Source organism: Ambystoma mexicanum, chromosome 6p (genome assembly GCF_040938575.1).
Source record: "Ambystoma mexicanum isolate Mex_15411 chromosome 6p, UKY_AmexF1_1, whole genome shotgun sequence".
Classification (NCBI taxonomy): domain Eukaryota; kingdom Metazoa; phylum Chordata; class Amphibia; order Caudata; family Ambystomatidae; genus Ambystoma; species Ambystoma mexicanum.
Window position 1 is genome coordinate 490,051,036 of NC_090935.1, and position 27,040 is coordinate 490,078,075.

Consider the following 27,040-nt stretch of genomic DNA (forward strand, 5'->3'; position numbering starts at 1 on the left):
AAGGCGCGACGAGGCAATGGAGTGGGAACAGAGGGAAGACCGAGACAACGATCTTACTAGGCCAGATGACATTGAGATCACGCAAGTGCAGCGATATGATGTGTACTATATTTCAGCCCTTATGAAATAATGCAGTCATCAATTCATCATTGTTATTCTTTCTCTTGTGTGTGTTTTGCAATGTCTTAATTCTTTCCTGGAACAGTGTGGTATACAATATTGACTATTGAATAAAATAAAGAGTGTGTTTTTAGAAATTCTACTAACATTATAATTTTAAAGAATTCAAATGTTGTTTGTTCATCTGTAAAGTAATCCCTAGTTTGAAGCTTGACCATCATATTTAACTACCACAGTTTTCTATATTTTCACGTATGGTAAAAAGAGGCCCTTGTCTAATTGTAAACAAATTACCTGACCAACCATTTATGGTAGGTGGGTTGAAAAGACAAACAATTTTATAAGATTCCAAACTTTTCAGAAAGAGCAGAGGTTGAGGGTTGTGGACATTGGCATAGCGGGGCCCCAACAATATTTATTTTTGAAGTCCTAGGGGGCCCCAATGACATTGATGGAGATCTCTGGGACTCCTCTGCTCTGTGCATGACAGGAACCAGAGCTGGTTCGTGCTGCGTGGGGCACGCAGCTGGAGGCCTGCACCCTGCTTGCAGAGGAGCATCTCTGAGAGATGCGGATTCTCCGAAAAAGATATGAACAATTATGTTTGGGTATATGTGTGCGTGCATGCATGCATGGGTGTGTGTATATCTATATTATGTAATGTGTGTGAATGTGTGAGTGTATGATGTTGGGTGGCTGGGTGTTCGTTTCTATGAGTGTATGGTGAATAGGTGAATGTATGAGTGAATGGTGTGTCAATGGGTGTTTGCTTGTGTTTAATGCTTGGTCCTGGAGGTGAGCTTGGGGATTGAGGGAGGGTTGTGGAGGGAGAGGGGACATGTGAGTGGCAATAAGTTTAATGGGTATCCATTATAAAGCAGGCATGATACGTGTTATCAGTGGCTATTCTGGGATTTCCTACCGTGGCATGGCATATTTTTCTGGGCATGTATGTTAAAGTAAGCATGATATGTTTCGTTACGTGGTTCAACTGGAATTTTGATGCAACCGATCTAGGTATGTCTTACTGTGGCATGAAGGCTAAAGCTACTTGTCTAGCTTGGCCTAAATTGTGTTGCCAGTTTGGATGTGTTTTCTTATTGTGACATTGCATTTAATGGCAAATCATTATATTAATTAATGCATTAAGGCTCCTGGGCACTGTTGGTGACTTGAATCTATTGAATGTTTGGATTGGAGTCATCCTACAATACCAATTGCAAATGCTTTGGCTCCCTACCTCCCCCAATTCTTTGCAGAAAGTGTGCTCTATAATGAACCATTTGAATTCCTTATTCAAATGTTTATCTTGGGGGAAACGTTCCTGAATCCACTTTGGATGGTTTAGTCTACTTTGCTATGCTCGGTCACTCTGGCATACTTGTGGGAAATGTTTATGTCCCTTCAATGAAAAAGCTCACCAGCCAACACTGGGTAAGTGGCCGGTGGGTGAATGGGTATGAATGTGGAAGCGCAAGGTTGGAGCCTGGGCAAGGGCCAGTGAAACATTGACCAATTCTTACATATTCTACTGGCATTGTTGAGCAAAGTCAACATGATTCATGTTATTACATGAAGGGGTGTCTAGGTGTGCTTTTTATAGCGCACAGGGCACAGGCCGACTGGACATTTTCTGTGGCGTGGCATTTTTTACTCACATAAGAGGCAAGACCACTGTGATGTGTGTTGTTGCCTGGTGTGTGGAGTCATTTTTGCAGCCAAACACGAACATGTTTCCTTACCGTAGCCTTGCATGTTTTACTGGCATTGAGGGAAATGTCAACATTAGAAGTATTCTTACATGGTGGTGTGGGAGTTGTGCAAGCATGTGTGCCGCCAGCAACAACATGTTCTCTTCTTGTGGCAGGAGAGCTTTACTGACATTAAGTGCAAAGCCAATAAGAGAACATTCGTACATGGGGATACTGGCATATACTGGCAGAGACAGCATGAACATGTTTTCTTATGGTATCATTACTGTGCATAATATTACTGGACCCACACAAAGTTGGCTGGTACATTTGGTTACCCGAAGCCAGGCAAAGCCCCCTTGTTTTAACGCTAGATGAAAGATTTAAGGTTTGATTAGCAAGATCATCATGTGTATTGCACATGCGTGGTGGTCCAGGCAGGCCGATAGTGTGACCCGGCCTGTGCTTTGCTGCTGACCTTTTTGGGGGGTGGCCTCAGCATTGCATGATATGATATGATATGGCATGCAGGGTGACTCACACATTTTGTGCTATGCCACTGGTTGTGGGCTCCGAAAGAACAACAAATGTGTAATTGCTTTCTGGATGTTCTCCATGCTCATCCACTGAACATGCAGACACGCCTGGAATGGAAAATGCTGGTATAATATTGTCACCACACATAGTTACTTCTCCAGGATAATATACAATCAGATGTTCAAAGTATTTGAATGGAAAGACATTACCTGAGGGAGGAGTGTGCAAATGAGGAAGATGTGGAGGGCAAATGAAATTCATGTGACTCAGGTTCTCCGAGAGCAGCCCATCTATAGCCTTATCAGCAGAAGGTGCAGTCCATGCTTTATGCGAGAGCATCTGCTTGGCCTCGGTACTCCAGGGATTGTCGAGCAAGGAATGATTACAAGTCCTACTGTCAAACAAATCATGCTCACTTCTGCTCTTCTGGGACCTGTGTGCAAAGTGGTAAGCATTAGTTCCAGGGGAAAGGTTTGAAGGTACACAGTGGGAGGTTGTGAGGAAAGAACTGCTAAGAGTGATAGGCGGCAGACTTTGTGTCCGTATTGGAGGGAGCCCTTTGCATCCAGATTGCTTCTTTTCGGAAAAGAGGTACTTTTGGGATTCAAGCGTCCGTTTTTTAAAATTTAGCGCCGCCTCGCTTTCATCAGAGGTATCTTTGCAGTTTGTGTCCATGATGCAATCAAAGGTAGTTATGATGTCATCAACCTCCGAGGTCTCCTCCCTTTGGTATCGGTCTCTGGTTCTGTCCTTTGGGTGTGTTTTGTGGTCGTCTTTCTTCTTTTTGCAGGAAAATATCTGGTTGAGCATGCTGAACCGCCCTTCCTTCCTCAAGAGTCGGCTGTTCACAGAAGGGAGCTGCTGGACCGGCTCTGGTTTGCTGGAAAATGATAAAATATCAAAGACATTGTCAGAGATTAAAGCACATTATCCAAGTTTGCAAAGTTTGAGTTTGCAACAGTACAGGAGCAGAAACTCTCTAAACTGGTTCCCAAGCCATGAGGTATCTTTTTTAGTAGGTATGTCTCAAGCAATTGCTAGTTTGAGCACTAATAAGATTAGCACCAGATTATTTATTTTTCTTACTATACCACAGCCTTGTGCGTTCAATAAAGACTATTTAGTAATCACAAAACTGCCCATAATTGGGGTCAAAGGTGATGTGATATAACGCCTTGCATTGTCGGGGGAGGAGGAAAGGTGGCAAATGCACTGTGATGTCTTTTTCTATACTAGGGTTGTCACGGTATTGGTTTTATGGCGGTCTGATAACCTTCTTGCCAAATTACAGTATATCATGGTTATCGCGGTATAGCAGGTGGAGTTAACTAATCTTAACAAATATTTTCTTAAGGTCATAAATTGTCAGCATTTTGAAACTTGTCTCTGCACATTTTTAGCTGATCCTCCAGGAATCTAAGGCGGCTGCAGACCTTTGTAAAGATGGTGGCACACTTTTTGAAAATGGCAAAGTTAAAATACATATCGGCACAAATATGGCCTAGACCGCCACATCACCACAGCCCCATCATTACCATTTTCCCCAGGTCTGAGCGCATTAGGACCCTTGTCATGTGAGTTGAGACGGAGGAATGCTTTCATGGGGGGTGTCACAAATCGAGGATAGACCTGAGAAATATCTCACCCCCATTGCTCTGGATACTTCAAAGCGAATGCCTGCTTGAGTCCAGTGTCATATGCAGAAGGCAGGTGAAGGATCAAGCGAAGCAACAACTCTAGTGCCAATGTGCAAATCTACACGGAGGACAGTGGGGGGGGGGCAGTTTATATACTAGCACAAAGCACTGATAGGCTCAGTGTTCATACAGTCTACAGAGGTAACGTTTTTGTGGACATGCATCAGAAGGGCATCCAGTTCATTCCCCCCTTTGAATTCTGGGATGTGTAGTTCCCCATCTTTCAAATTGGTGGGAAAACTACAAATCAGCTGATCTTTAACCCGACTCTACTGATCACAGAGAAAGAGCGGTCACAGCATCAAAGCTGCAATTACTAATGTGGCCTCACTTTCCCTATGCTCTTGTCTGCCAAACAAGGCCCCCTTGGCAGATGCCATATCCCACAGTGCAAGATCTAGGGGGTTATTACGAGGTTGGAGGTAAGGGAAAAACGATGCCGGTAAAGGATTACCGGCATCGCTTACCGCTCTGGGCTATTATGACCCGCCAACCCGCTATTAGCGGCACCGTAAATAACGGTGCCTCTAATAGCGGCATGGACGCGGGCATGCAACCCTTCATGCCGGCAATACCGGCATGGCGTAAACAGGAGGACATTACAATCAGGCGGACATGCAAACAACGGCCTACTGAAGCCCAAAAAGTACCTTACCGGCATGGAGTAAATACTGGCATCGCGGACTACCCGTAAACGGCCCTGTGCAGTGTTCCCAACTGCCACAGGTGCACACAATCAGCACAGGTGGAGGCAATATAGACTGGGCCAGCACAAAAGGAGCACACCCCACCCCTTCCCACACCCAGTCACACACCAAAATGATTCCAATACTACTAGCAATGCTGGGGCTGGAGGACATGATTGCAGTGGAACTCCAGCATCAACAACAACAGGCAGCATAGAGGAGACGCAGGAGGAGAAGGAGGGTGAGGCAGGCCCAGCATGCCCCACCAGTGCAGCCAGTGGTACCACGCAGGCAGCCCCCAATCCCTTGCATCAGAGCCAGTCTATTCAACCTAACACCTGAGCAGATCCACATCCTGTACCGTCTGGACCGGGACACCATCACCACCATTGTGGACATGATACATGACGACATTGTCAGCCTGATTGAAATACGCACAGCCATCCCACCTCTACTGAAGGTAGTGTCTGTGCTCCACTTCCTGGCCACAGGCACCTACCAGCACACAGCGGGGCACATGCATGGCATACAACAACCATTATTCTCATGTACGCTGAACCAAGTGCTTGATGCCCTCCTGAAGCACACAGGTGACCACATTTTCTTACCACGGACAGCCCAGGAGATCTCCAACACCAAAGTTGGTTTCCATTCACTGTCAGGCATCCCTGGTTGCATTGGCGCCATCGACTGCACCCATGTTGAATTGGTGGTCCCACATGCCATGGAGGTAGTGGACCGCAACCGTAAGTTATACCGCTCCATCAACGTGCAAATGGTATGTGACGCAAGCAAGATCATCACACATTGTTGTGCCCGATTCCCCGGATCAACCCATGATTCAATGGTCATGCGGAACTCCACGATACCACGCTACATGGAGCGACATGCAGGGCAGAGATCCTGGCTTCTCGGTGAGTTGCATGTCAGGCTCATGGAAATGCAATGTGGGTAGGTCATTGGGGGGAGAGATGCATACTTCACCTGGCTGAGATGGGGGGGGAGAGATGCATACTTCACCTGGCTGAGAGTACCTGAGACGATGTACCATGCTCATACCCCAAAGCAGGCCAGACTTGTCCCGACACCTGACCACAAAATACAAGACGTCAGCTGCACTACCACGAAAATGATGCAGTGCAACAACCATTCCATAGCCATCAACATGTACACTGCACATAATCAGACCGTAGACCCCACAGCACAATGCAGCAGCAAGCAATGAAGATGGCCAATGCACAGCGCCAAATACCATCATCTAAAAGTACAGGTCTCCATTACTGCGTACAAAGGAGCCACATGAGGGCAAGATACAAGAACGCACCCCTACACCAACACAGAGGTCCACCAAAACAGCATGTCACCATTTGTCGTGCAAAGTGAGATCATCATGACGCTGCCATCAACGTTGACAGAATGGTAGCATATATATCACTGCACATCACCCAGATCATGGGGACGTGGACTACCACAGTGCATGACCAACCACAAGGAATTGGCCCCCCTGCCCCCAATTGACGATGGCACGCACAACTGCCTATAAGTGGAATACACACATAGCAGTCACTTCATGTGTCTCTATTCATGCATGGATCTGTGGGATGAATGCTTGCTATGGTGTCATTGATACAGGTCCCATGTGATGTTAGGACTTACACATAATCATTGTTGCCCACATGCAGGTGATGCAGGTTATTCCTTGAAGAGGTGGCTCCTTACCCCAGTCCGGAACCCGCAGAACAGGCACAAGGAGGACTACAATCGTGCGCATACACGTACCCGTGTGGTGATTGAGCAGACCTTTGGCCTCTTGAAGGCACGGTTTTGCTGCCTCAGCAGGTCTGGTAGTGCACTACTGTACGGCCATGAGAAGGTGGGCAAGATCATCATGGCATGTGTCATGCTACACAATATGCGCATCAGACGGAATGTGCCCCTGCCCCCTGACGCTGAACTGCAACCACCTGACAATGAGGACGAGGAGGGTGGAGATGGGGCTGCACTTCAGGGAGGCAGCGATGCACAGGAGGGACGTGCCAATGCGTCAGACTCTGATTGACCAATGTTTCTTGCACACATGGATGGGGAGTGTGACATGTAGGTGGAACACATGGACACTGTAGATTGTTCACCAATAAAGCACACAAACACAATAAGCAATGTCCTCAAATGTGAAGTCAGATTGCATAACAGGTGTATTCAGAATATGTAACTAACAAGTGCACAAGCCCTCCACCCAACACACCCACTCCCGCCTCCGCCTCCCCCCTCAACTTCCCCACACACACTCTCCTCCCTCCCCCTCCCCCCTCAACTTTCCCACACACCCTCACCCCCCTCTTCCTCCCCCCCAACTCCCCCACACACCCTCTCCCCCCTCAACTCCCCCACACATGGTGTGCACTGGCGTGCACCCTAAATCCACATGAGACCAGTATGCCTGGCTGAACCTACAGCCCTCCCTCTCTTCCAGCACCAGGTGCACCCCTGTCCGACCAGGGCAGGTTCCGGCAGACCTACGCACGGGGCTGGATTTAGTGGAGCTCGCATTGGAAGATGTCCCAGGTTGTTCCAACACCTGTGCCGGACGCATGGCCTCCATTGCTGCCACCATTTGTGTGAGGACGTGCATCACAGCTGCCAGTTCACTGCAAATGTCCTTTGAGGTGGTCTCAATTGCTGATTTGAGGGATGAAGCACATTCCCTTATGTCATCCCTAGCCCGGCCACATTCCGTGATGTGTTGTGTCAACAGCCCTGTCAGCTCCTCCTGCCACTTCTAAATTGCCCTGATCCCCTCTTGGCTGGTCGGGACAGTGGTGGATGTGTGAGGGGTGCCATGAATCCCCAGGAGACAGCCCATGGATGCTGCTGTTCTGCAAGCTGCATGGGGAGAGTTGTGGTGAATGCAGGGGGCCTGTGGCTTTAGTTGCGCCATGCAGCAGAACATCTGCCTCGTCGTCCGACACGGCTGCTGTGGCAGCTGTCTTCCCCACGGTGCTGCTGGCAGCCGATGCAGTGCCTTCTGCCATTGGCTCCTGTGTGTTGGTGGCTGGTGTGGGTGCTGTGGTGGTGGCCGTAGTGCACATTGGTGCTGTGGGCTCTGGGGTTTTCTTGCCCTTCCGCGGTAGTGCAGGTTGGCCTCTTCCCCTTGATGTTGAGAGCTGGTGTTCTCCCTCCATGCCCCTGGCCTTCTTTTGTGGTGTTGCAGCATCCTCCCTAGGGTCCTGGTCATCGCTGTCTGATTGCGTGCCTGTGGGGGACCAATAGAGGGAGAGGGCTAGTGATGGCTCTACATGCATCAGGCATGCAGTGGGGTGGTTGCATTCATATGGAATTGCAGTTGATTGCCATTGGGGTAGTGACATCCGGGTTGCTTGGCTTTTGGGTGGGTGATGCAGGGAAGCGTCTGGGGTGAAACATATATGGGGTGCATCATGCATGTGGACAAGATGGTGCTGTGCATTGCCTGTAGGCAGTCATGTATATATGTGTCTGGTGGACCCTGCTCTACATCATTGCACTGTCAGTTCAGGTGGACATCATCGTGTTGTTATTTGGATTGTTTCATTTGGGACACCTACCTGCATCATCCGATGACGGGGCTCCTCGCTCCATGTCCCCCACTCCCTCCATTGTCTCCATCCCTATGGTGCTTGCGCAGATCTCCTCCCAGGGTTGCATCTTGATGGGGGAGTCTGCACCTCCGCCTGTTGCCATCGTCCCAGCGCTTCCGGACATCTTTAGGAGTGTGGGGTGTGATGCCTTACTTTCTGCGCAACCTCCGCCCATATCTGCTTCTTCCGCTGCACTGCCGGTCGGGACATGTCGGAGGAGAAGACGACATCCGCATGTTCTTTCAGCGTCTCGGCCAGCATGGTCAACTCCTCTTGTGAGAAGCGCTCCTTGCGCAAGCGCTCTCCAGTTTTTTTGAGTGCCTTGGGCATTTTGATGTGCTGCAGGCAGAGGTAGATGTGTGGTGGAGGTGTGGTGGTCAGATGGGTCCTGGTTACAGAGGATGGCAATGGATTGTGTTTTTGAAGATGGCCGCCGTGCTCTTTCCCGTTCCTGTGCGATGACGCCACTTCCGGTTCCGCTCATTAGCGGTGACCGCTAATAACGGCGACCGCTAATAGCGGTGGCCGCTAATGCCGATGGCTTGGATGGCGGTGGAGCTATTTGCGCTTCGTGCTATGCCGGTAAGGGCGATTTTTCGCCCTTTTACGGCAAGGCGGTGGGGTCATTACCGGCATAGCGCAAAGCTCATGCCCGCAAAGTCGTAATAGGCTGTTTTTAGCGGTCTATTACCAGCACGGACACGGTAGTTGCTCCATGACGGTAATGACCGGTACTTACCGCCCACCTCGTAATGAGGCCCTTAGACTGCACAGCATTTGCTTACTGCAGCCTTTCCAAATCAGATTGAAAAGTTCACTTAATAGCTGCAGGCCCTAAAACGGTATACCGGTATAAACAACATGACGGTTATTATAGTTCAATTAAGCTGTCCACGGTATCTATAACGGTATACCGGTATACCGTTACACCCATATTCTATACCGCTATGAATTTGGTGACTATGGCTTTATCTTTGTCGAGGCAAATGCACCTCTCTGTGTCAGAGTGATGCTGTGTGGGGAATCTTTTGTAAATATATTGGTAAACAAAAGACATGCCATATATTTTGATGTATAACATATCTCTATAGGTTAATTGCACACATAGGCAAAGAAATTTGCAGTTCCAAATTTCAACAAAGCAAAACTGTTTACGTCAAAATCATCACTGCAACTGAAAGCTTGGATCATCATAACGGTGTGTTGCAGGCAAAATAATTCATGCAACATATTCTTAAAATATTGCATGTGTTACAGCAAATTACTGCATGCAGTTTTAACCTACAACCGTGCAACAGACCTCCAAAATGTACCTCAGCCAAAAAGAAGGTGGTCGTGACAGCCAGCTAATTCCAATTCAAGCACAGGTGAGCCATATCATATGCAAAGCGTACAAAAGGACCATGGAAAGTGGAAGCACACCACAGACAAACCTGCACACATGACGCGCTCATGATTACAGTGGAGAGAGCCAGGCAGCTGAAGGGAGGGAGATAAACTGCACAGAGTGGTGGGAGGCGGCCGCTGCATAGTGGTGAGACCACCAGCATGGATTCTCAGCGATGAGCAAGTGGTGTCCCTTGACCAGATGGAGAGGCACATCACGGTGGTCCTCCTCAGTAGAGATTAACAGCAGTATTAATGTCTGTACGGCCATGCCCCTGCTCCTTAAGGTGGTAGCTGTGCAGCATTTCTGCATAACAATCAGCTTCCAGGACCTGCTTCATGGCAGGTCCATCTGACCTCTTCAGTTCACCTGAGCCAAATGTGGGATCCCCTGTTGCCACATGCTCATAGACATCTCCCTCCCAACCAACCAGGCCAAACTCCATGTTGCCAAAGCAAGCCTTCATAACATTACTTATGTACTCAGAATTGTGATGTCCATACATTTGAACCACATTCCATTTGCCCCACCTTCCCCAAGGTAAGGGAGCAGATCCTTAGGAGCTGCGCGCATCAGCAGCACCACGGGCTTGCAGGTAACATGGAATGCAGGCCTCTACATCGTACAGTGCTTTGCCAGATTCAAAGTATTGACGCTTGACTCTTGATCCATCAATGGTACCATGCTCAGATACATGTAGTCACACGTGACAATACGGCCAGGCTGCAAGGTAGTTGACATTGGCACCTCACTTTGATCCACAATCCGTTTAGACACTTGAACCCCTTTCCAGTTCTTTATTCCCTGTCACCACTTCCACTTCTCTGTCCCCCCCCTATTTTGCCCATCGGTGACAAGTTGAATGCATATAAATAAGCATGACGATGTTACGCAATGAAGTAATCACAAGCACTGCATGTACAATGCACCTATTCTGCTGCACATGAATTTATCCCTCTTGACATTCAGTCTCTATTGACTTTCTGTGGGGGATTCAGGATACCACCTCACACCAGGGCTCCACACACATAGCCACAATCCCCAGAATGTGTATGGTTCAGTTATAATCACGAATCAGGAGCACATCTATTTACTTCCTCCAAACAATCTACCTTTGATTTCAATGACACTACACTTGCCCGGATGGACTCCTAGTGCCCGAACCACACCTACTCCATCTAACACTTCCTTCCCAAAACAATCTTTCAAATCTGCATCCCTCAGTGGTCATTCCTGGGCCCACTCCTCTCCACCCTTTGGTGCTGCTTCCACCTGTCTGCTGATGACACCCAAAAATTGTTCTACTCCCTTCTTCATCCCTGATAGTTTTAAATGCAACCCCAGCTGCCCATTGCCATCCAACCCAGGATTGCTCTACATTGCCTAATGCTTAACTCTGCCAAGGTGTAGGTCATCTTTCTCCCAGCCTTTAATAATAACAATGTGTTATTTATATAGCGCCTTAATCCAAAGCGCTTTACAGAGCACATATTTACATAAAATATCACCCAACCGAAATTGGTACACATTTATCGACCTGCAGATCACGCTACCATTCTCTCATCCCCTTCCCTCCGGGCCGCCTCACTCCACACCCAAGGTCGTAATCTTGGGGTTCTCTTTGACAGTGACCTTAAACTCAATCAGTTCATCAGGACCACTGCCACCGCAACTGGGCTTAAACTTCTTAACAAATGAAAATTCCACCCCACATCCCCCAGCACTTGGCAAAAACGCTGATGTCTTTCTCAATGCCGAGGGAAACTGTATGGCCTAGGGTAATACTTGGTCTTCCCTTTACTAATTTGCTCTCCTAAACGTAGCTCACACCTTCTCTGCCTCCAGCCTCTACAACCTACCCAGTGTGATGCTGTAAATGTATTGAAGGGGGCCTCCCTGTCCTTGTTCAGTAGTCCTTTTTCATATGTGTTCTGTATTGTTTTCTGCCCAGGAGTCCATGTGGGACTAATGGCAGTGCAGCTCTTCCTATTTTTGGTTTGGTGTACAGACCCTGGGGATAACCTTATGGCACCCATGGGTGGGGGTACAACCCTGTGCCCCTGTGCCTGCTGTGTGACCCACAGAGCAGGGTATGGGCTGGTGACAGCTCCATGCTGAATTTGACAGGTGCTCTGAGTATCCTGCATTTTGGGCATACCCAGGCCCTGCCATTGGAATCAGTTGATTCCTGATAGGACACAAGATGGCCCATGTGGCCTCTTGCTTTCTATTGCCTGTTACCTTGTTTTCCTAAAGTCCTGGGACGCCCTGACTCTGTCCCTTCCACCTGACTGGCTGTTGGGTGGAAGTTCCATATATGGTATTGTGGGGAAGTCCAGGCCAGGCTGGCTGGGGCCTCCCCAGTGACTATATGTTGTGGGTACACCGTTGGGGTGGGACCTGGGTGAATGGAGTGTGTGTGACCAATATGTACTTCTTTTTGTGGATGTCTGGTTTCTGGTATGAAACACAATGAATGAGACAGCCCTGCCCGAAACTGGTATGAATGCAGCGTGTAGTGCTGAATGGCTCGGTACTTGTCCCAATACACATTCCTTGTTGTGAGTGTCTGAGAGGGAGGAGAATGGCCTGAATGCACTGTATGCCTGATGGGCTGACTGACTGCTGAATGCCCTTCTGAGTGATTGGTTGCCCGAGTATGACCCAGCAGGATGAATGAGAGACAGAACAGTATATCTGGGGGCCTCTCACTACTAGAATTCGTTCAGAAGCTGAAGTTGATATTTGAAGCTTATCCTTAAAACCCAGCTGGAAGAAGAAGATTTGCTGCTGAATTTGCTTCGCCCGATCTGAAAACTGTTGAGTTCATCAAGGACTGATCCGAAAGAGGACCTGGTTAGGCGCCCTCTTCCAGAGTTCAGAGGGACCATCGAGCACTGCTAACTTTCGCAGAAGCTCCCTGGAAGTCAGACCCTCAACAGGCTGCCGACAGGACACGGGGACCACCGAGGCGAACGAAGAGAAGCACCGGACATTCGGTCCACCGTCATCGACCAGGGTTTGCAGGTTTGCTATAACTGCTGGAGGCCCATCGAAGTCGTGTTGCCCAGAAGCGGGGACCGCCTGATGCCATGCCGTCGACGACCGAGCTGCAACGCTCCATTCATTAAGACATTAGAATCAAAGGAATCTCTCGCCAGCACCGCCGACCAATTTGTCTCGCTGGCGAAAGTCGAGGCCGCCAACGTGGCGAGGAGAATCCGCCAGTGGGTTTCTCGCCACCCGAACGCCGCAGAGATGCCGGATGACTCAAAGCCCTTGCTGGGCCAAAGTTCTTCATAGACTCTTTGCGGTCCCGAACTATCGACACTGAGGTGCCCCGCTCGCCTCGCCTCATCCACGCAGGACATCCGTGACCGACCGTCGAAGAGCCCCGCCAGGACCAAAACTGCTGCCTCGATGCCGTTTTCACAATTTCTTTGAGGGATCTCGACGATACGTGAATACTGCCTTAGAGGGAGCCGCTCAAGAAGGATCCGTCGACGACCCAACGTCAAAACCTACTATTCCAGGTACATTGGGGTTGTACAACTATTTAGAAGGAAATAACACTCATTGAACAATATATGGACTGGGCTTGTATTATGTCTTTATTAAGAGGTTGCCCAGGTGGGGAGATCCTCACACAGAACTGTGCCTAGTGCAAGGGGCCCATTATTCTGCCTATTGTTCTAACCAACTGCTTTCCTCGTATGTCTATTGTTGGTTACCTTTATTAATTGATTTGTGTGACATTTGACCAGAGTACTGTTGATGCACTTTACTAAAATCTGATCAAAATTGTGGTACCACTTAGAACTGTATATATTTGCCATTATAGATTAAATGTAGACTAAATGAGCATAAAGTGAGTTATTGTATTTGTGTATATAAACTTGAACCTTGTGTTTTCACTAATACAGTGTGTGGACAATCCTTTGTGGGGGTTCGGGTACTTAAGAACCAGCCTGCATCACCTCCTGATAAGCTAGGCCTTGATTGCTCGTCCATTGCTACCGTAATAGAGAATCTTGGCTGGGGTCCTATATGCCTCTCCTCTACCGTATAGAGAGCAGGAGTACAGACACCCCGCTCCAGTCTTTACACTGGTGGCAGCGGTGGGATGCTTATGGTTTTAAGAATCAGTGTGTAACTTTGCCACTTACAAAATATCTACACTTTGTTGAATTGAGGTTTAGTTGTGTACAGGATAACTACATTACAAGCAATGGAATCTATTGCAAATGGTAAATTGACTAAGATGAGCTTAGAGGCTCTCCAGAGTGCTTGTGAAGCCAGGGAGCTAGTCTTTGTGGATAAGTCTAGGGCTGAGCTGATAGCTACCCTGGTGGACTACCAGAGTGATTGTGAAGCTCTTGACGAGGGGATGTAACAATGAGGGTCCTACCTCTGGGGGTATTGTTGAATCTTATTCTGGGAACGCCGCCACTCCTGCTGCCTCTGTTCCGAACCCCAGCACTGCTCTTCAGGGGGAAGCCCTGAAGATTGAACTTTTAAAATTGGAGCTACAACGGGAACAGTTAGCCTTTCAGTACAAAAAGTTGGAAACAGAAGCTGAGTTAAAGAAAGAGGAGTTGGCACAGCAAGTGATACTCAAAGATAGGGACACTGAGCACCAGAAAATTCAGCTGGAGAGAGCGAGAGTGGAGACTTCAGTGAAGCCAGTTGAGAGTGTCAGGTCCCGAGCCACCAAGTTCATGAAAGATTTGGTTTGTGTGTATGTGGATGTCATGATCATGAAGTCAGGGGCACAGGTGTGCAGGGGTCGCATGCACAGGAGACCTGGGTGGACACTGTCCTGGCGCCTTTGACACCAGGCTCATGACAAAAGTAAGCAAGAACATCCATTTAACACCAAAAAGCTTTTATTATGGGCATAGCACTTCAGATGCATTAACCTTGAACATTCCATCCATTAAGCAGGATGCATTAACCTTGAACATTCCATCCATTAAGCAGCCCCAAGTGTATTCTTGGGTGTGGCTGCTAATGGTTTGCCTTTGCACGTGCTCACTCTCTAGGAGTGGCAGGGTGTGCTGGTAAGCCGGCCCTAATGGGCGTGCCCACTATCTCAGCTATCTAAGCTGCCCCGATCCTCAAGACAGATGCTTTGCTTTATTCTGCACTTGCAAGCAGCGTAACGCTCACTGTGGCCTTAGGTCAGACTTACCTTTGAAGATCCTGTTTCCTGGGCAACTTGCTTCCTGCCAGCATACTTACCAACTGGGGGAAGCTGTTCTTACCTGTACATCTCTTCAGCGAACCAAGTATTCATCTTTACACTTTCCGGAACACCGACATTTTCATCTTGGCACTGCAGCACGACACGCTCCATTGTCAATAGCAGTGCCTGCAAGGAAAAACAGAAGACAAGGTTAGACATCGAAAAAACAGTCAGTTTAAGGTTGCGCTTCGCCATATTTCGCGCTTTCCTTAAACCATCACTTAGCTGCTGTCGAACATTGCAGTAGCATCCATCTTCCATCCGGCCACGTCTCGCGTCTCACAGCTGCATTGAGGCCGCATTTCCATCTAAGGGAAGAAAACAGAAGAAAGACATTATTGCGGGCATTAATAGGAGCAACATATAAAGACATTAAACAGAACAAACAGCATCACAAGAGCTCAAGAAAGACTTACCAATCATAAGGAGAAGAATAGTCGCAGCTGGACTGGACTAATCCTTATCAGGGATCAGTGAAGGAACTAGATTCCATCTGACGCTCCGCTGCCAGAAGTAGGACGACGGAGAGCTTATCTTCCATAATTCACAGGTGACCTTTATGGGCCGGTGTATGCTCACACGTTCGAGAGGTACAACAATCACAGATTGGCGCACTCACACGCTCTTATCTCCACGCAGGAGCAGTATCACCACGTACCACCGCTCACAGCTTTTCTAATGAGGGAGAGACGTGAAAGGCGTGATTCAAGATCAGGGAGGGCTGCAACCGTGCCCCAACGCCTCCGCAGAGACCAGGTGAGCGTAACAGTGGAGGGTTCTGATATCCTCCAATGGATTGACGCGTTTCACATGACTTGTGCAATTCATGATGTTGATAAAAGAGATTGGGCTAAGTGTGTGTTAAGCAGAGTGCCTCAGACTAGGCATGACTGTATTCTGAAACTGAGTGTGGAAGAAAGGGGCCACTATGAGTGCATGAAGTCTGCTTTGATTGCCAAGTTTGGCAAGACACCTACCCAATACCTTAAAAGGTTCAGGGATTTTAAGAAAATAGAGAATGTGTCTTGGATTAACTGGGTGAGTGCTGCGCACATGAATATGATGGGGTGGATTGACGGTTACAAGGTGAAAACTTTTGTTGAATTGTCTCACCTTTGGTTTTTTGAGCATTTTTCTGAAGCCTGTTCACCAGAGCTGCGTCACTATGTTGCTGACCAGAACATTTTGGAGCCCTTAAAGCTGGCCAGGCTGGCTGACAAGTGGGTCTCCCACCGGGTGTCCCCTAAGGACTCCAGTGGAAGGGACAAGGACTAAGAAAAGGGGACCTCTCAGAAGGCGGAGGAGTCCCAAAAGCAATCACAGTCGGGTAAACCAAAACCTTCCTCTCCTAAGGTACAATAATCTAGTGGGGATAAGTTGTTTGTGGATGGGAGTAAGACTAGTGGTCCACCTGCTACGAAGCAGGCTCCCAGTGGTTCCAGTACCGTACCCCGCATTCCTGGCACTTGTTGGGACTGTGGGGCTCTGGATCACAAAAAGGGAGACCCCACGTGTAAAGGTAAGGCACTTGGAGTCCAGGCTGTCAGCCTGACCTACCCTTACCCCATGCTTGAGGTTGAGGCCACTGTCCTCCCCTCCTCTACAGGGATCACATTTGGTGCTCCGGTAGAGATCTCCTTAGTGTCCCTTGGGGCCTCGGACCAGTGCGCAGAAGTACTGGCGACAATCCCACAGAACACCTGTAGTTTTTTGAGAAGTGTCCTCTTGAATGGCCAGCCTTCTACTGGTTTGAGAGACACTGGGGCAAGCATGACAGTGGTGGTCAGGAGCCTGCTCAAGCCAGAGGACTATGTAGGTGCTCTTCTGAGAACCACCAGGTTAGCTGGTTGGCCTCCCAAATTATCGCCTGTAGCCTTAGTCACACTCATGATTGGAGACAAGACAGCAAAGCTTCCTGTCCTGGTTCAGGACAATGTCCCTGCTAACATTCTGTTAGGAAATGATCTAGTAGAGTTGGGGTTGATCTTGGATGGTCTCCCCATGACTGCTGCTGCCGCCACTAGGTCACAGGTGACACATGGACTGGCTGTGAGTCAGGTACCAGAGCCAAAGGCAAGGCGTAAGGCAAGAAGGCGTAAGAACAAGAAGGCCACCTCTGCTGTGAAGGGGGCTCCTTTTCTTCGTGCTGTTCCTACAGCACCCATTGGGATTCATGCTCCAGACAGGCAGGATCCAGTGGTAAACCCAAACTCAACTCCTGAGGGAGACAAGGCAAAAGGCCCTCATGCGGGAGAGGTGCTCAACCCGGAGGACCACCCAGAAATTCACTGCCTGCTGGCTGAATGAGGACCCTCCTGGGCAGACTTCTGTAAGGGTCAGAGAAAGTGCCACTCTCTCTCTCTCTCTCTCTCTCTCTCGGGTCTGAGGAAACAGAACCTGTCCCAGGCGCAGGGAGAAGTGCCTAGGACATTCTGGATCTACTGGGAGGGTGAGCTCCTTGTTAGTGAGCCCACTAAGCATGAACCTGGTGCCCTCAAGAGGTTGGTGGTACCCCAGGTTTACAAGCCCTTGCTACTGCAGTTGGCGCATGAGGTGCCCTTGGCTGGTCATCTAGGGACCAAGAAGAAAAGCAAAGGCTCTCTGCCCATTTCTACTGTCCCTGGATGGTAGTATAAGTGGAGTCCCACTGCAGGACCTGCCCAACTTGTCAGTTTTCTGGTAAGACTGGAGGCAGTGTCATTGCCCCACTGCAGCCATTGCCAGTGGGCGGTTGGCAGACCGTTTGAGAGGGTGGGCATTGACACTGTCGGTCCCCTTGACCCTCCCACTTCAGGTGGACATCGGTTCATCCTGGTCTTGGTCGATCATGCCACCAAGTACCCTGGGGCTATACCCCTTTGGATGGTTGCTGCCAAGGTGGTTGCTAGGGCTCTCATATGCATTTACACCCATGCTGGTCTCCCTAAAGAGGTTGGCTCTGACAGAGGATCCAACTTCATGTCGAGTTACATGAAAACCATGTGGAAAGAGTGTGGGGTAGCCTACAGGTTCTCCACCTCTTACCATCCCCAGACCAATGGTCTGGTCGAGAGATTTAATAAAACTCTCAAGGGCATGCTAGGCGCTTTGGAAGAGCCCCTAAGGAGGAAATGGGATCTCCTTCTGCCATGCCTGCTGTTCGCTTACAGAGAGGTACCTCAATAGGGTGTTGGTTTCAGCCCCTTTGAGTTACTCTTTGGCCATCTAGTGAGGGGTCCCTTGCCTTAATCAGAGAAGGTTTGGAAGCCACCCCTCCAGGTCCTGCCAAGCAACTGGGGCACTATGTGTTAGGCCTCAGGCAGAGGATTACACGGATGATGGGCCAAGCAACAGTGAATCTCTAGGCCAGCCAGGAATTGAAGAAATACTGGCATGACCTTAAAGCCTCACAAGTGGATTGGACTCTGTGACAGGAAATCCTTGTGATGGAGCCTACCAAGCCTCGAGCTTTGGCAGACAAGTGGACTGGACCCTTCAGGATAATCTCCAAGATGGGCGAAGTCAACTATCTGGTTGACATGGGAGTCCCTGGGGTAGCCCCTCAGGTATTCCACCTTAACAGGCTCAAGCCTTTCCATAGGCGAGCCAAAGTCTCATGTATCTTGCTGGCTTCAGAGGAAGAAGAGGATGAGAGTGAGCCCCTTCCTGATTTGCTGCATAGCAACCCCAGGATGGCTAAGTGGAGGGAGTGCATCTCTCTCCCAATCTGACGACAGAGCAGCAGAGGGCCTGCAGGGCTTTGCTCTGGCAGTATGCTTTTCTGTTCTCACTGACGCCAGGCCTTACACCGTGGACACTGGTGACAGTGTGCCTGTCAAAAGCAGGTGCTACCGTATGTCAGATACAGTTAAGAACCACATCCAGGCTGAGGCTGCCAAGATGTTGGATCTGGGTGTTATTGAACCCTCAGCCAGTCCCTGGTCCAGTCTAGTGTTCCTTGTCCCCAAGGCAAGTTCCCAGGCTGGTACCAAGGATTGGAGGTTCTGCGTGGACTACAGACTAGTCAATGCCGTCAGCAAAACTGACGTGCACCCATTGCCCATTGCTCAGGGCTGATGAGCTTGTGGACACCATAGGTGCTGCCAAATTTCTGAGCACCTTCGACCTTACCAAAGGCTATTGGCAAATTTCTCTGACGGACCATGCCAAAGAAAAGACTGCATTCTCAACACCTGAAGGGCTCTACCAGTTTAGAGTCATGCCTTTTGGGTTGAAAAATGCACCTGCCACTTTCGAACGTTTAGTCAATCATGCACTCAGTGGGCTGGAGGCCTTTTGTGTGGCTTACTTAGACGACATCGCCGCCTACAGTTCCACTTGGGAGGAGCACTTGTCTCACTTGGATGAAGTGTTGCAGGCCTTGAAAAGGGCTAACCTCACTATCAAGGCCACCAAGTGCCAGATAGATCAGGGAAAGTCACGTATCTTGGTCATGAGGTAGGAGGGGGTCAAATCCAACCTCTCCCCAGTAAAGTACAGGATGTACATGACTGGGAGACTCCCACTACTCAAACCCAGGTGAGAGCCTTTTTGGACCTCACTGGGTATTATCGCACCTTCATGGCAGATTATGGAACCATAGCTGCCCTTCTAACAGCTCTGACTTTGCCGAAGCAACCAAGGAAGGTTAATTGGACAGAAAACTGTGAGAGGGCCTTTGATGGCTTGAAAGAAAGTCTGTGTAGAGCACCTGTGTTGTGTGCGCCTGATTACAGCAACCCCTTTAGTGTCCAGACCGATGCCTGCGACACCGGAATTTGAGCTGTCTTGCCCCAGTTAGATGACAAAGGGAGGGAACATCCGATCATATTCATCAGGAGACAACTCAAGGGTAGAGAACTTAGGTGGGCTACTGTTGAAAAGGAATGTTTCAGTATAGTTTGGAGCCTTAGGCGCTTTAGGCCCTACCTTACAGTGTCTACCTTCAAGGTCCAAACGGATCATAAGCCCTTGAAGTGGCTTATGCAGATGAAGGGTGAAAACCCAAAACTCAGCCTTCAAGGGCTGGACTTCACTATAGAGCATAGACCAGGGAAGAATCACTATAATGCAGATGGCCTTTCCAGAAGGTATGTTGACCATCTGGATGAGGGTGTCTATCTCGTGGGAGATTAGGCACCCTAACCTCAGTCTGGGAGGGGGGGACTGTTTATGTTTATTGAATTTATATAGCGCTCCAAGCCAAAGTGCTTTACAATATAACAACAGGTACAAAAGTGAGAGAAACCTACATACAAGCATTAACAGGTAATTAGAACAATAAGTAGAACTATTCACAAGGAGGGGGAGGCGGGAGATAGGGCAGAGGAGGGGGTAGGGGAAGGGAGTAACGGTGTAGGATTTGAGGTGGGGGAAGAGAGGGGGAGGGGAAGGGGAAGCATATATACAAGCATGAAGGGGTCATTAGAACAATAAGTAGAACTATTTACAAGGGGGGGAGGGAGGGTGGGGATAGGGTAGAGGAGGGGGTAGGAGAAGGGAGTTACGGTGTAGGATTTGAGGTAGGGGGGATGGATGGGGGAGGGGAAGGGAAGGGAGAGTGATCTGGGTCCTCATTGCCTTTAAGTAGTATCGGTTACTAATTTAAGGTCAGAGGGGAAGGAGAGAGGATGGGAGAAGGAGGGGGCCAAGGGAAGGGGGGATGGGGTAGGGAAGGGAAGTCAGGGGGGAGTGTAGAAGATGAGCTTTCAGGGAGTGGCGGAAGGATGAGTAGGTAGGGGTGGAGCAGATGGAGAGTGGGAAGGAGTTCCAGTGTAGGGGGGCCAAGAGTTGGAAGGAGCGGAAGCGTGAGGAGGCACATGGGGCTGAGGGTACAGTGAGGAGGTAGAGGTTTGCTGAGCGGAGAGAGCGGGAGGGGGAGTAAAATGAGAGGAGGGAGGAAAGGTAGGGGGGCGCTAGGTCATGGAGAGATTTGTAGACAAGACAGAGGAATTGAAATGTCAGTTGTGAGAGGAAGGGAAGCCATCCAAGTTGAGTGAGAGAGGAAGAAATAGAGTCTCGAGGGCCGAGGAGGCATAGAATACGGATAGAGGAGTGGTAGATAGATTTTAGGGGAGTTAGGTGAGAGACAGGGAGTCCTAAGAGGAGAGAGGAGCAGTAGAAGAGGCGGCAAAAAATGAGGGAGGAGATTAGGAGTTTGGAAGCATGGAATGTGAGAGAGGTGCGGATCTTGCGGATGTTATAGAGGTGGTACCGACAGGCTCGTTAGGTTAGAGAGATGTGGTTGGAGAAGGAGAGAGAGGAGTTGAGGTGGAGGCCGAGATTGCGGGCATGGAAAGATATGGGGAGGTTGTAAGGTGGAAAGTGGATGAAGGGAGGGGGAGAAGGGGAGAGAGTATTAGGAGGGAAGAAAAGCACCTCAGTCTTGTCAGTGTTGAGGGAAAGAAAGTGGGATAACATCCAATCTTTTATGGCCGTGAGGCAGGAAGAAAGAGTGAGGCAGAGGTCAGATGTGAAGGAAGAGAAGGAAAGAAAGAGTTGTCATCAGCATAGAAGTGGTGGGAAATGCCGAAAGAAGAAATGTCTGGGGAGAGAAGGGAGGTATAGAGAGAGAAAAGAAAGGGTCCCAGCACGGAACCCTGAGGGACGACATAGTTCAGGGGGAGGCTGGAGGAGGTGCGGCCGCCCCAGGAGACAGTGAAGGATCGATTGGAGAGGTAAGAGGTGAGCCACGAGAGAACAGAATCTTTGAAGCCGAAGGAGGACAGAGTGCTAAGAAGTAAGGGGTGATCTACGGTATCAAAAGCTGCAGAAAGATCAAGGAAGATGAGAATTGAAGATTGCTTAGCGTAGCGAGCAGTGAGGAGAGAGTTGAGGACATAGCTGAGGGCTGTCTCAGTGGAGTGTTTAGGGCGGAAACCATATTGAGAGGGGGGAGGAGGGAGTGGGATGAGACGAAAGCAGAAAGTTGAGAGTAAGCAAGGCACTCGAGGAGCTTAGAAATAAAGGGGAGAAGGGAGATTGGCCGGACGTTGGAGGCAACAAGAGGGTTCGCAGAAGGTTTCTTCAGGATAGGGATTATGGTGGTATGTTTGAAAGCTGAAGGAAAGGTGGCGGAGGAGAGACAGATGTTGAAGAAGGTGGTTAGGTAGGGAATAAGGAGGGGGTACATTTTGGGGATGAGGGAGGTGGGGATGGGGTCAGAGGGGGCAGCAGTAGGGTGAGTTTAGGACAGTAGGTGGGAGACACATGCAGGAGTGATAGGAGAGAAGGTGGACAAGTTGGCGGAGCTGAAAGAGGGGGAGGGAGTAGGGGGGAGAAGGAAGAAGAGGAGAGGATGTTCTGGTGAAGAGAGAGGATTTTGGATGAGAAGAAGTTGGCGAAGACAGATGGAGAGAGGGGAGAGTTTGTGGAAGGGTCAGAAGTGGGAGGGGAGAGAAGCCGAGAGAGGGTCTGGAAGATACGGCGAGGATGAGAGGCTTGTGAGTGGAGGAGGCTAGAGTAGTAGGAGTGTTTGGCAGCTGAGAGGCAAGAGTCGTAGAGAGAATGATATCAGAAATAAGAGGATTGATTAGTCAGAAAAGGGGATTTGATCCAGCGTCGTTCGAGGCGTTGGAGGAGGCGGCGCATGGACAGAAGGTGTGAAGAGAGCCAGGGTTGGGGAGGTTTGTGAGAAGGGGAGAAGGGAGTAAGAGGATAGAGTTGGTCAAGACTGGAGGTTAAAGAGGAGGACAGTGTGGAGAGGGTGTCATCTGCTGAGAGGGAAGCAAAATCAGAGAGGGGGGAAGGGAGGAAGAACATGAGTCGTGGAAGAGAGTAGGGTTAAAGTTGCGGAGGTCGCGATGAGAGAAGGAGGCAGGGGAGGGAGAGGTGGGGGAAGAGAAGGGGGAGGAGTGAGGGAGAAAGAGAGCAAGGCGTGGTCGGAGAGATAGTTGGGAAGAGACGATACGGGGGAGGAAGAGTTAGAAGAGAGAAAGATTTTTTCAAGTGTGGAGCCAGAGAAGTGGGTAGGGGGGGTAGGAAGTGGAGAGAGGAGGTAGGAGTCAAGTAATGAGAGAAGAGGAGAAGAAGGAGATGTGGTTGAGAGAGGGAGGTTGAAGTCGCCAAGGACAGAGAGAGGAGTAGGAGAAGGAGAGATGAGAGAGAGAAGATGGTCAAGGTCTTCGCAGAAGGAAGAGAGGGGGCCAGTAGGTCTGTAAATAATTAAGGAGATTGCGTGAGGAAAGGTGAAGGATTTGTAAATAAATTCAAAGGAAGAGAAGGTGGGGAGGGTGAGGGAATGGATTGAGGAAAAACATTTAGGGTGAAAAATGAGGCCGACGCCGCCTCCACGACCAGAGGGGTGTGAGACATGGGAGGAGGAGGAGGTGGAGAGAGACGCAGGGAATGTGGAATTGAACAGGGGGATCCAAGTCTCGGTGATGCAGAGGAAATGAAGATTGAGTCGGAAGAACAGGTCAAAGGTCGCCGTGGCTTTATTGCAAATGGAACGGGCATTCCAGAGGGCAATGTTGATGATGCTTGAGGGGGTAGCAGCGGGAAGATGGATAAGATTGGGGCGAGAAGGGATAGTGCGGGGAGGGAGGGGTTGGCAGGGGTTGAGGTGTGAGGAGGGGGAGGACATTAGGATGAGGGGAAGGTTGAGGAGGAGGAGGAGTGAGAGGGGGAGGGAGAAGGATGGAAGACGATGAAGGGAGAGGCAGATGGGGTACATGGCAGGGAGGGGAAGAAGTAAGAGCTGGTGGATGTGGGAGAAGTGAGGACAGCAGGGGCCAGGAATAGGGGATGCAGCAGAGAGTGATCAAGGGGGAATTGGAGAGGTCAACAGAGCGGCAGAGCGTCCAGGGCAGAGGGAGGTAGAGCGTCCAGGGCAAAGGGGTGGGTAGCGGAGGCTAGGAGGATTCCCAAGGGGTAGGGGCCAGAACGGCAACAGCAGGGGCACAGAGTAAGGGTTGAAGCAGGGTGCGATCAAGGGCAGCTGGAGAGATCAGCAGGGCAGCAGAGCGTCCAAAGCAGTGAGCAGCAGAGCGTCCTTAGAAGAGAGGACAGTGGGAGAGCCAGGAGGGGACAGTAAGGCAAAGGCGTGCAGCCCTGTTGGCGGGCTCTTTGTTGTGGGAATACCCAGGTACTGCCATTGGAATCAGCTGATTCCTGAATGGAAACAAGATGGCCCCTGTGGCCTCTTGCTTTCTATTGCCTGTTACCTTGTTTTCCCAAAGTCCTGGGAAGCCCTGACTCTGTCCCTTCACCTTGACTGGCTGTTGGGTGGAAGTTCTATATATGTTATTGTGAGGAAGTCCAGGCCGGACATGCTGGAGCCTCCCCAGTGACTGTATGTTGTGTTGTGGGTACACCCTTGGGGTGGTACCTGGGTGAACGGAGTGTGTGACCAATATGCACTTCTTGTTGTGGATGTCTGGTTTCTGGTATGAAACACAATGACTGAGACAGCCTTGCCCGAAACTGGTATGAATGCAGTGTGTAGTGCTGAATGGCTGGGTACTTGTCCCAATACACATTCCTTGTTGTGAGTATCTGAGAGGGAGGAGAATGGCCTGAATGCACTGTATGTCTGATGGGCTGACTGACTGCTGAATGCCCTTCTGAGTGATTGGTTGCCTGAGTGTGACCCAGCAGAATGAATGAGAGACAAAACAGTATATCTGGGGGCCTCTCACTGCTAGAATTCGTTCAGAAGCTGAAGTTGATACTTGAAGCTTATCCTTGAAGCCCAGCTGGAAGAAGATGATTTGCTGCTGCATTTGCTTCAACCCGATCCGTAAGCTGTCGAGTTCATCAAGGACTGATCCGAGAGAGGAGCTGGTTAGGCGCCCTCTTGCCGAGCTCCGAGGGACCATCGAGCACTGCTAACCTTCGCCAAAGCTCCCTGGAAGTCACACCCTCGACAGGCTGCCGACTGGAGACGGGGACCGCCAAGGAGAACGAAGAAAAGTACCAGACATTTCGTCCACCGTCATCGACCAGGGTTCGCAGGTTTGCTATAACCGCTGGTGGCCCATTGAAACCGTGTTGCCCAGAAGCGGGGACCGCTTGACGCTGTGCCGTCGATGACCAGAGCTGCAACGCTCATTTGATTAAGACATTCGAATCGAAGGAATCTCTCGCCAGCACCGCCGACCGCTTTGCCCCGCCAGAGAAAGTTGATGCCGCTGACGCGCCAGTGAGAATCCACCGGTGGGTTTCTCTCCACCCGAAGGCCGCAGAGACGCTGGATGACTCGACACCCTTCTTGGGCCAAATTTCTTCATAGACTCTTTGTGGTCCCAAACTATCGACACCGAGGTGCCCCAGACGCCTCATCTTCGCAGGACGTCCGCGACCGACCGTCGGCGAGCCCTGGCAGAACCGAAGCTGCCGCCTCAATGCCGTTGTTCACCATTTCTTCGAGGGATCTTGAAGATTCGTGGCTCCTGCTTTACAGGGAGCCGCTCAAGAAGGATCCGTCTACGACCCGACCTCAAAACCTACTATTCCAGGTACATTGGGGTTGCAGAACTATTTAGAAGGAAATAAGACTCATTGAACAATATATGGAGTGGGTTTGTATTATATCTTTATTTACATGTTGCCCAGGTGGGGGGATCCTCATACAGAACTTGTTCTAACCAACTGCTTTCCTCCTATGTCTATTGTTGGTTACCTTTATTAATTGATTTGTGTGACATTTGAGCAGAGTACAGTTAATGCACTTTAATGAAATCTGATAATAATTGTGGTACCACTTAGAACTGTATATGTTTGCCATTGTAGATTAACTGAGCATAAAGGTAGTTATTGTGATTGTGTATATAACCTTGAACCTTAATTATATAAAGACTGTGTTTCCACTAATACAGTGTGTGGACATTCCTTTGTGGGGGTTTGGGGACCACACTGCACTTAAGAACCAGCCTGCATCACCTCCTGAGAAGCTAGGCCTTGATTGCTCGTCCATTGCTACCGTAATAGAGAATCTTGGCTGGGGTCCTCTGGGCCTCTCCTCTGCCGTACAGAGAGCAGGAGTACAGACACCCCCTCCAGTCTTTACACCCAGATCCTCTCTCACTTCTACACTCTCTGGCCAGCGAAGGAGCTTTACGCACCTACACACTACCCCTCCCCAACTGACCCCCAGAATGACTGCTCCCAATAACGTCACATAGAAATGTATATAAGACGCTATGCTATGTATGCCTGTATCATTGACATCACCCCTGGTCTATGCCCCATTAAACTTCCCCTCCACCAACAGGCATATTCCTATCCAGACAACCAGACATATTCCTATCCAGACACCGGTTGCAAAGGCACCCTAATCAGGGAATCCCCCTGCCATCTGGATGCACCCGCTGTGCATCATTAAACAGGCACCCTCCACATTATATAAACACAAATACAAAGGGCCTCACTACGACTTTGGCGCTAGCCTTGCCGCTATTGGTGGCATGGCCGCCGCCGAAATCGGGTCCAGGTTCCCAGAATGGGGAATTACCAGGCCATTCCGAGTTTGGAGGGCCCGGTAATTCCTCCCTCCAGGAACCTGGGCCCAGACCTTCCCCATTTCCATCTGAGCCCCCATATGGCTCAATGGGAATGGGAGAGGGAGCAAACAACGGGCCGCTCGCAATCGGCCCGTTGTTTGCTCCCTCTTCCCCTTGTGGGACCCGGTAAGGACACCTGGTTTGACCAGGTGTTACTTACCGGGTCCCGCGAGGGGAGCTTGTAATGAGGCCGAACGGGTTTTATGGGTCCGCCTCCTTTAGCGGAGCCCGTTAACCCGTTTCGCCTCACTCGTAATGAGGCCCAAAGTGTTTTCGACCTGCAGTGATGTGTTGTGTCAAATATTGTTCAAGAGAGGCAGTGTTGTGCTCTGATCATGAAGTTGTAGATTTGATGCTACACATGCGAGCAGGTGTTTGGGAGCGGAGTCAGATGTGAACTGGTCATTAGTCAATGTTAACCTGTCATTAATCACGTGAGCAGACCTACGGGTTGGTGGTTTGATTCGTATACACTATTTGGAGTTGTATTATGTTAGTTGCTTGTATAGTTCTATTAAATAGAGGGAAAGGAGGGAGAGGGTGTGATGGTGAAGAGATGTATGCAGGCAAAAGTATTATG

The 27,040-nt window shown here is 49.7% G+C and overlaps 1 protein-coding gene across 2 annotated transcripts in view; it reads right to left on the reverse strand.

The window, feature by feature from the left end:
* Nucleotides 1–27,040, reverse strand: part of ANKRD55 (ankyrin repeat domain 55) — a 1,206,736-nt gene that overhangs the window by 191,710 nt on the left and 987,986 nt on the right. For both annotated transcript variants that reach the window (XM_069627296.1, XM_069627295.1), the window contains exon 9: nucleotides 2,558–3,228. In XM_069627296.1, coding sequence (XP_069483397.1) covers nucleotides 2,558–3,228 — 671 coding nt within the window. The remainder of the gene's footprint in view (nucleotides 1–2,557; nucleotides 3,229–27,040) is intronic.